The sequence below is a fragment of the Crocodylus porosus genome, unplaced genomic scaffold (assembly GCF_001723895.1).
Source record: "Crocodylus porosus isolate Cpor-Errol unplaced genomic scaffold, CroPor_comp1, whole genome shotgun sequence".
Lineage (NCBI taxonomy): Eukaryota > Metazoa > Chordata > Crocodylia > Crocodylidae > Crocodylus > Crocodylus porosus.
The window spans coordinates 5,583,512-5,594,286 of record NW_017728920.1 but is presented as its reverse complement, the minus strand read 5'-3'; the positions used below and the strand labels follow the sequence as shown (position 1 = coordinate 5,594,286).

General features: G+C 44.9%; 1 protein-coding gene across 3 annotated transcripts in view; it reads right to left on the bottom strand.

The window, feature by feature from the left end:
* The window catches only part of HKDC1 (hexokinase domain containing 1), a 54,684-nt gene that overhangs the window by 19,833 nt on the left and 24,076 nt on the right, over positions 1-10,775 (bottom strand). For all 3 annotated transcript variants that reach the window (XM_019538519.1, XM_019538518.1, XM_019538517.1), the window contains 5 exons: positions 7,891-8,039; positions 7,691-7,810; positions 5,537-5,632; positions 4,192-4,291; positions 566-749 (listed from right to left, as the gene is read on the bottom strand). In XM_019538519.1, the coding sequence (XP_019394064.1) occupies positions 566-749; positions 4,192-4,291; positions 5,537-5,632; positions 7,691-7,810; positions 7,891-8,039 (649 nt within the window). The remainder of the gene's footprint in view (positions 1-565; positions 750-4,191; positions 4,292-5,536; positions 5,633-7,690; positions 7,811-7,890; positions 8,040-10,775) is intronic.

Below are 10,775 nucleotides of genomic sequence, written 5' to 3'. Positions count from 1 at the left end.
CCCACATCTACACACACACCCCCACACCCCACATACACAGACATACACCCAGAGCCCCCACAAACCCCATACCCACCTGCCCATACCCCTTCACACACCCTCACAATATACAAGAGTAAGACTTCATTTTGAGGTATGATGCAATCACCTCTACATACACAATGCAAATACATACAGCTCAGGACAAAAAGAATTTTTTAAATAAAATTAAAATATGTTATTGTCAGTGTTTGATTTTTGGTATATAATTTGTTTTTTTTTTTCCAGTTCCAAGATGGCAAACCCCCTTCCCAAAAGGAGTACTTCTGGGGGCAAAGGAGATGGACTTTCAGTGGCAAAGGTCAGGGGTTAGGAGGCAGGACTTCTGATCCCAAGATGGCAACCAGGGGGCAGGGCACCTGTAAAGGAGCAGGGCTACCCTTGTGGCCCTTGACAGTTTGCCAAAATAATTGCCAGCCCCTGCCTTAGCCTTATGTCTATTGCAAAAAGCTTGTATGGCTCTCTGCATTCTCTTTAAAGATATACAGAATAACAATGGTGTATAAAGCTTCACTTAAATACTTACAGCTGTTTTCCAGGATTGATAGATCCCAAGTCAATCTCCCTATCAAACTCAGTTCTGATGTCTTCTAATGACCCGTCATCTCCAAAGGCTCCCCACTCGGTGTTAATGCACATCCTCCCCTCATCACCTTCCACCAGATCAATGTGACTCATTTCTTCCATGTAGCAAGCATTGGTGCCAGTTCCTTAGTGTACGAGATGCAGTATGGAAAGAAACAAGCACACTTGCACATGAGAAATTCACTAAAAATTACAATTGCACCAATAGAGATTTTTGGAGCTGATACCAATACCCAATTTTTGAAGAGACAAATTGGCCAATACTGATCCAATTTCCGATACGCAGCCCAGAAGCTTGAAGAGCAATGTCCAACTGGTAAGTTTGTTTTGGTGAGGGGGGGAGGGGCAGATCAAGGCCCCTGCAGTGAGGGAGGGAGTGAGACTGGGGCTGGTGCTGCCCAGCCTGGGTGGGGCGGGGCATGGGACACAGCAGCGGCTCATTTGGGGGCCTCAGGGAGGGAGAGGTACTTCCCACCACTGCACACACCCCAAGAGGACACAGGGCAGGAGGGGCGTGTGCCCCCACTTCTGCATGGGGCGGGGCAGGGTGTGCTGCCACTGAGGGCTAGGGCTGGGGATGCACCAGGCTCTTCCTGGTGTGTGGGGGGGTGGGGCTAAGCCAGGGCTGCACTCAGGTAGGCAGCAGCAACTGGAAGGGGGGGCTGTAGTGAATTTTGGGGTGGCTGCAACCCCCCCATAATCCTCCCAGCGCCACTGCCACCCATCCCAAGCAAAGCCCTGGTACAACCCTCCCCATATACTTCAGGAAGAACCCAGCACAGCCTGCAGCAACAGGTCACCCTGCCCTACGCAGATCCGGAAGCATGCACCCCACCTCCCCGGTGCCCTCCGGGGATGTGTACAGTGGTGGGAGCTCTCTCTCCTCCCTGCGCCCCCTGACAAACTGCAGCTCCATTCTGTGGCCTGCCAGTGCCTGCCTCAGCCCCACTCCCTTCCTCACTGTGGGGGCCTTGATCTGTCCTCCTACTCCCCTTCCCTCCTGCCTCCCCTTCCACCACAACAGACTTACCAGCTGCACACAGCTCTCCAAGCTGCTGAGCTGTGCTCCTCGCTGCTTACACACTGCGCTGCGGCTGCACACATGCACAGGGCATTTATCGGTCATGTCAGGTCAGTTTCCAATACAGTCAGTTTTATTTATCAGTGCCGATCTGATATTGGACCAAGGTATCGGTGCACCTCTACTAAAAATAAATTTTAAGGATTGGATTCAATATTTTCTTTACCAGAAGAAGTAAGCCCATGTGCTCTCTGTGAGCCCATGTGCACCTGGAACCTGTTAAATAACCTTTCAGTACCAAAGAAAAACCATCAGAAATTAACATAAGGTCCGAGTCATTTAAAGATACTTGTGATATTTCGTACACACTCGCGTGCGTGCGTGCCAAAAAAAAAAAGACAGGGAAAAAAAGTGAATTCTTGCTGCCAGAGATAAAAGAATGTTTGCTTTTTCTAGATAAATAACATGGATCTTCTATATCATTGATACAAGAGTTTATTTTGTTGGCCAGAATATTCAAAAGAATTAGATTTCAACATACTGGGTGCATCTAAATGAGCATGCATGTGCAGGGGTGTGCATTTACTGCAGCAAAAGTAGCAGTGGCACCAATTTGTGCCTCTGCTTTTTGCTGCTGTCCATGCCCCTGCACATGGGCTTTCCTGTAGGGCAAAATGCCCCACTTTAGGGAAACTGCTGTTTTGCCACCCTTCCCAGCTCCCCACATGCTGGAAGAACCAGAGAGCTAGAAGAGAGGAGACACTGGCCAGCAACCAGAGCATCTCCCAGGAGAACCAAGCCTCTGTGCCTACTGGCACATGCTCCTGAACCATGTGCTGTACCACTTTTTGGCATGATTTTTTTGCTACCAGAATTTCCCAGAAGCAAGTGCTGGCCCCAAGCAGCAAATCTGCAGTATCACAAACCGCTGTGCCTGTACAACTGGATCCAGCCGTCATCTTCTTCTGGTAACTCTGAGTATAAATCAAGGTGGAAGATGTTTTGCAATTATGCACCCATTGCTCCCTCACTGTAGAAATTATATACAATGCCACTTTTCCAAATAGCTAATAAGGAAGGCTATTCAATATATTCCTCATCCAGAGAACTGCAGGTACTCAGTAACTACTAAGGACCAGGCCCTGAGTGCCTTCATGGAAGTTAGGCAAAAATAAATAGACAATTATCTGGTATTTCTGATCTGGAACATTAAAGCTATTTTAACAATCTATGTACAATTCAGCTTCCTAATATTACCTTCTAAATACAGTTTTAAAAATGTACTGCCTCTCTCATTTGGTTATTTCCTGAAGTATGAAATGTTGGAAATAAATAAGAATTTACTTCAGTTACAATAATTAAAACATATAAATATCAAGTTTGTAGAAATGAAGGCTGCATTTTACTTAAGTTTGCTCTTGAAGAAATTACTGCAATGATAAACTTTTCATTGATATTCACAGCAATGAAGTTAACCCACTGTGACTGCTTTTGAAATACTCACCTTTGGTATCCGAATGTAAATCTATAATAATAGATGGTTTTGTTCTTTATTTATTTATTTATTTTTAAAAGAGCTAAATTTATGCATATCTAAATGGCAGACAAGGTTCTTTGGGTAAATGTGGTATCTTTTATTAGACCAACTAAATAGCTGGAAAAAACTGTTGTTTGCAAGTTTCAGGTAAACACCCTTTTTCAGGTATGGGAAGAATCTGCTAATGTTTGTGTGCTCTTCTGGATGGAATAGAAACCAATATGAAAAATGCAAGTCTGTGAAAATGCAAATGGTTGACAGGGAGGATCAGAGGGGATGGGAGACAATAGGTGCGAGACATGTGGGTGATGTGGGAAGAGGAAATGTTGACTTCGTAATAGAATGTAGCTGCTAAAATGTAGAGAGTTTACCTGGGGTTAATCCAATGGCTGTATTTAGTTCGCGATTTTTTTTGTATCAAAGTAGATTTATGAAGTGAAGTTCATAGGCTCATCTATGTCCTTAGACCAATGCAGTTACAACCAACACCCTCAATATGTATCCAAATGAAATTTTAGTATGTAGTGAATTAATTAAAAAAAAAAAAAAAATCAATAGAGAAAGAAGGGAAAACGGAACAAACAAGGAAAGGACAGGCAGGCACTAACCACAAATAGGATCTTTACATACTCTGCTGCCTGAATATGCCTCTTAAGTGAAATAACACTTGACAAGTAGCTTTGTTTTTTTACAAGTGTAAATCAGATAAACAAAGTCAACAGTCATTTAACTGATTTGGGACTAAATTTATCAATCTAGCCTTAAACAAACCACTATTTTTGCATTTGCAATTTTTGCAGATGCAATTAGTGTCACTTAGACATTCAAGTTTCACTTTGCTCCCCAAAAGAGAGGCATCAGTGCTTGAAAATATGGTACGTCTTTCATTTTCTCATTTATCTTTTTGATTTATGAAGTCTGAAATGAACTTCTTTCCACCCAAGATGAGCCCAAACTAAATACACTGTTGCAATTTAAAGCAAAACCTTGTAACTTTAAAAAATATTACCAATTATGACACCAACTTCACAGCGCTGATCATCATATCCACAGGTCATCATAGTTCCCACAGTGTCATTTACCAGTGCCAAAACATCTGCATGAACATCCTAATGGAGTAAAGATAGATGCTTGATAGAAACCATGTTTGAAAACAGCTTCATAATTAAACAACTGTTCAAACAACACTAACTTTGGGCCCAGGTTCAGTGAAGCACTTTCACATATGCTTAATTTTAAACTTAGCTGTGCAAGTTCCTTTCAGATAACCTGTTTCATAAATGTATTACTACTATTCAGCATAGTACTTTATATTAATTTACTTTAATAGGATTTAAGTATTTACTTAATGAGGTTGATCTTTAAGATATCAGTGCTTTATTGAATCAGGGCTAGAAGTTGAATGTTTTGAGCCCTCCCCCTTTCCTCCCCTCCCCCCCAAATTCATCATTCCTTTACCAAGAAATTTAAAAAAACCCACAAAAGCGTAACTTTTTATGACAGCACAAAATATCTGTAGGCAAGATATTAAGAAGCATATTCTGAAAGCCATAGCCACAATATGGAGCACCTTATCCCACAAGTATCCCCATTGAAAATCGGGAGAATTTGCAGGTGTAAAAAGCCATTCAGCATAAATATACCAGAATGAGGCCTAGAAAACATTTCTGTCAAAGCTGTGCAGATCCATTTCATAAACTTATTACCATATTCAGAAAGGGGTTACATGACAGAGGTGCCTTTTATAGCAAGAGGCCAGATTTGATAACCCAGGCGGTCCCTTCTAGGCCTATGTACTGCTTTTGCTAATCTTAGCATAGCAGGGATTCATTGAGAAATTAACAAAAAGCAGAGTTTTGCCATGTTAGAAACAGGAAAATATAGGTTTTCTATAAGGATGTCAATATATGGACAGATCCTTTCACATTTTTAAACTGATGTTACTAGGGATGAAGAACATTAAAATGCTTGAGATTTTTTAAATGGAACTACTGAATATCAATAAAAGCATATTAATTTAAGAATGCAAAGAAGAATTTTTCCATTTGAGTTGGTCTAATAAAAGATATCAGATTTACCCAGAGAATCTTGTCTGCTTAATTTAAGAATAGCTTTCATTATATTTCATCCCAAATTTTAGAATATAATAAATCATTCTGTGATCAATAACTTCTGCTGGAAGCACTCCAAAGTCCAGCACTAGACACAAAATATCATTTAAAGATACGTAAAAATATATTAAAATACATAAAAATATTATATGCAGTATTGTATTCCTCCAAAAACAGGGGATCTCTCTCTGAGAGAAGGATTCTGTCAAGATATCCTTAAGCTCTCTTCACTCTAAAGCTTGCCTTATGTTTCCTGAGGGCGTTGCGCAGAGAGCTGACCACATCTGTCCCCTGAACTCCTCGTGCCTTGAAGTGTTTCGTCCAAGAAAGCAGCACACCCTTTAAAAATGTAAGCTAAGTTAAAAAAATGAGGCATTTGGATTTTTTAGCATAAAATTCTACAGTGGCACTGAAAACAGACTATGTGGTATTGTTGGTTTTTGAAGAACTTCCCTACTGCTATGCAGTGGGTGAGTTTGGGCAGAAGTAATGAACATGGGGGCAGAACATTTCAGCCATCATCAAAATATACTCAATAAGGTCCAAAAATAAGGTCCTTACCCTGTAAATACTTATGCATGTGCTAAGTTCTTATTAACTAGCTTTAATCATGAGTAGCTGTATTGACCCAAGTGGAACTACTCACATACTCAGTTAAACATACACATACAGTGTTTGCAGGACCAAAGGCCAATACAAGCTGCTACAGGCAGTCCTCAACTTATACAATGAACAGCATCTACAACATTTGTAAACTGACACCCTGTTTCGAAGTTCCCATGCCGGTTTGACCTTTACAACAATCAACACAGCTGTGTCCAGCTGGTAAGTCTGTTGTGGTAGGAGGGAAGGGGGAGAGAAGGGTGTGAAGGGGTAGATCACGGCCCCCACAGCGAGGGAGGGGTTGGGCTTGGGACTGGGACCCAGGCTGGGGCAAGCGATGCTGCGCGCCACCAGTCCGGGAGTTGCTCATGTGGCAGCTGTCTGGCACTCTCGCCACTTCTCCTGCCACCGATCCAGGGGGCATGGGGCAGGGGGTGTGCCCCAGGACCTGTGCAGTGTGGGCTGGGCTGGGGCTCCATCAGGCTGCACTCCGGGCAGAAGGCGCTACACCACCCCCACCACTCGCCAAGCTGCCACAGGGCCAGCGTAAGACTGAGCTGCTGTGCTGCCTCCAGACAAGCAGTATGCAGCGGTGGGAGCCAGCTCAGCCTTCCCATGCCACCCAGACAAACAGTGGCAGTGTATGGGGGGGCGTGCCTCCCAAAAAACAACTCGCTGCAGCCCCTGCTCTGCCCTGATCCAGAGGCACATGCCACCCCCCCCCCCCCATGCCCATCCACTGCATGCCTATATGGGGTGGGGGGGACAGATGCAGAATGGAGCTGCAGCGTGCCGGGACTTTCATTTCCCTCCCAGCCAAAACAGATAAACAAAACAGGGCTGGGGCAGGAGATTAAGTATTGCTATAAAAAGAACGGCGGGGGGGGCATATGCCCCCCACCCCACACCTTCCTGGACCCGTGGCAGGAGCAGCAGTGAGAGATGCTGGACAAGTTGCCACATGAGCAGCTCCCCAGACCAGCAGTGCACAGCAGTACAAGCCGCCCCACCCACCCCCTGGGCAGCTTGCCCCAGCCTGGGTCCCAGCCCCAATCCCTCCCTCATTGCAGGGGCATTGATCTCCTGGCCCTTCCCTCCCCCCCACCACAACAGACTTACCAGCTGGACACAGCTGTGTCAACCATCATAAAGAAACCAATCCCCCATTTATAACATTGTTCCTATGAGAAAACTGGTTCCAGGTTATGACGTTTTGACTTAAGACACAGTTTTCAAAAACCAATAGTGTTGCAAGTCTGAGGAATGCCTGTACTATCAAGAGTAGAGACAAAAATAGCCAGGAAGTCATTTGCAGCCCACCCCTCTGCATGCATTTGAACAGTTAAGTCATGTGGCTGCTATATTTGAAAAATAAAATTATAAGTACAACTAGCCAAGAGTGATTCAAAATAAATGCTTTAGGGCACAAAAATAATGTGTAAAGTCTTTTGAACTGTATACAGTTTTTCTACCAGTTGAGGTAATCATCACTGAAATCCAGTACTGACTAGTAAAAGAATAGCTTTAGATAGCACAAAATATGAAACTAATACTCGTAGTTTTAACTAACACAGTGATTATCCCCATCTCTCCCTTTCTCATAGGTGCCTAACACTTTGTAGAGGTTTTAGAGTGATTTAGAACTTAACTGAACTGCCATGTTGAATTACTTATCCTCAGAAAGCAGTACAAATGTTACCTTTACCCACTCTGCTTAACAACCCTGCTAAACATTATCCCTGAATTCTACTAGTACCAGGAAGTGATACTCCAACAATTTTTTTTTAATCTTACCTCATCTAACTTAGCTTGTTTGCAGGGAAAAGAAAATGTAAACCCAATTGGTAATTTCTTATGTTTTATGTTTTTGTTTTCCGTGAAGTCTTCCAGACAGTCAGCTACATAATCAAACAGCTGCATAACAAAGAAAAGTAATTTAAAGTAATTATATTCTACACAGTAAGCATTTCCAGAGAGCAAAGTGGGTTGCATACTTCTGTCGCATTCCCATGTATGATCTCCTTTGGGGTTGGGTAGAACTGGCTCTCCATTTGAACATTTTGCTTCCCATCTTCAGACACTTTCACCTTTAAGACTCGAAACTTGGATCCACCAAGATCTAGGGCAAGAAAATCCCCCTTTTCTGCAATATAAACAACAAAGATTATGTTCTACTGCACCAGTATACAGCAATGTGAAGTATGACCTAAAGACATGTTTAAGGTAAGTGTTCAGGATACTAATCATTTGCAACAGAATTCTTACCACTAAATACAAAAATAGGAATAGTTAATTTCTTAGTAGGTGCAGTAATGAAAATAATGGATAGTAGGTCTGTGCAAAGTGGCAAGTATTCAATTCAGATTCAGTCTATTCGGAGGGACAGTGATTCGATTTTGTGATTCGAGTCTCTGCCCTTATATGATTCGACCAACTTGGATTTGAAGATTTGGCGCCGATTCAGAGATTTGGCCATAGAGTAAACAGGCAGCAGTCCTCAACCATGCTGGACACAGCTGCCTCCAGCTGGTAAGTCTGCTGTAGTCAGCAGAAGGGGGAGGGAAGTACAGATCAACGCTCCCACAGTGAGGGAGGGATTGGGGCTTGAGACCGGTCCATGAGGGCATGAGAGTGGGCTTGTGCCCCCAGATCTGCACGGGACAGGCTGGGCTCCAAGAAGTTAGCCCCAGCCACCCACTGTTGGGCTGTGCTCCACAGGGTGGGCAGAGCCAGAGTTACACTCCCAGGGGCTAGTCCCAGGTGCAGCCCAGATCAAAACCCTGACTCTGCCCACCCCCCAGAGCACAGTGGAGCAGCAGCTATGTGGGGGGGGGGGCTGCAGCCACCCTAAAATTCCCCATAGCCCCTGCCATCAGCCTCTCCCTGATATGGGTGCGCGCATCCACCCCCATGCCCTGCCACTGCTCGCCCAGCCAGGCGTGGTTGAGCAAAGCCTCATCTTGTCCAAGAGGTGCAGGGAGGCTGGAGAGGCTTCTGCCACTGTGCACCACTTGTCTCAGGAAATGCAGTGGCATTGTCCTGTGACTCCCTGCCCCAGCTGGGTGAGCAGTAGGAGGGTATAGCCCTCACTCCCAGCATCGTCTGCCCAGACCCAACCATACCTGCATTATGCCCCCCTACTCCCGCCCTGGCCGGGCAAGTGGCAGCAGAGCATAGCCCCCACTCCCAGAGCTGCTGTGCCCACACACCCCGGCTGGACAAACAGCAGCAGGCCAAAGCCCCCACTCCCAGCACCTTCCACCACCCATCTTGAGCACAGCCCTGCCCAGCCTGCCCTGCGCAGATCCAGGGGCACACACCCACTCCCATGCCCTCCTGGACAAGCAGTGCACGGTGGCATGCAGTAGCAGGAGCCCCCATCCCCGAGTCCTGTGCTCCCCCGCCCTGACTGGGCAACTTGTCCCAACCCCAACCTCGCTGTGGGAGCATTGATCTGCACCCCCCATGCCCCTTCTCTCCCTGTTCCACCCACCATAACAGACTTACCAGCTGTAGGCAGCTGTGTCCAGCGTGGTTGAGGACTGCTGCCTGTTTAGTCTATGGCCAAATCTCCGAATCGGTGCTGAATCTCTCCAAATCGATTTGGAGGCTTCTGATTTGATTCAGACCTTTTAATGCGTCTCCCAATTTGATTTGGATTCAGGGATTTGGCCACCAAATCGGGCAATCCCCTCCAAATCAAATCGGCTACCGAAGCTTAGCGCAGCCCGAATGCATAGTCTAGAATGCACTGAGAAATAACTGTAGTCCTATGAAGGTCAATGGAGTGACTCACACGATTTAACTTCAGCATGCACTTCACTGCCTTCCTAAATCAGTGTCTTAGGTGTGGAGTATACTGGTGAGATGATCACTGCTGACTATAAAAGCTACGAAAGCTTAGAACAGTACCTCTTGCACAAAAATGCAAGATAGTGGCTGGGGCAAGACTGAACTGTGGTGACAAGCCTGCCACAAAGAAAATCAAACTCTGCTAATGGCCTGCAACCCATTAGGGATAAGAGAAAGTGTAGTGATTACAGTACCAAATACCAGACCCATGCCATAAAATAACAACAGTCATAATAACAGTTATTATTATCAACCTCCTACCACACCTGAGCTAAAAAAAAGAGTGATGGTTAAAAGTACTGGCAGAGACCTGATGCACTAATTACATGTGTGTAATGACTCAGGGAGTAAGCCAGAAAGTCAAGTGGCCTGGGGAGAAACCTACATCTACATATCAATTGAGCTAAGTATCACCAAAGGAAACAAAAGAACCGAAATACCCACTTCAAAGCAAAACCCCTAAAAGACTAGAAAAGCCAAGGTACACTTAAAACATGACTGTAAATATATCCTAGTTAACATTTGCCTGACATCTGATTCACATGGTACCTGCCTGACCTGACCTCTTACATTCCTTTTTCCCACCCCCTACCCTTTCTCTTTTCCCCTCCTATACTTCTCTGCCCTTTTTCTTCCTGGTTCCCTAACATCTGGGATTGGGTGAAATTATTGTACTGAATGTTTCTCTCTCTCTGAATATAGAAACTGCTAAAATAATACTTGTTGTACTAATAAAGTTAGACTTTGATTTTAGGACACTGAGTTGTCTGTGTTCGTATTTCACATTCCATTTAAGGGTTAATTATGATTTAATGATCCCTTAGCACTATGTGGGAGACAATGGTCCTAACAGTAGGGGTGTGGTTGCACTTCTTTCCTGCTGCCCAATCTCTGGACTCTTAGATAGCACCGAGCCCTGGAGACTGGATCCCAGGTGGAGGCAGCACCAGGCCCCAGGGCCCAATCCCAGCACAAGGGGAGAAGAGAGGAAGGAAGTCCCAGAGCCACCTGCCACGTGAGTCAGGGA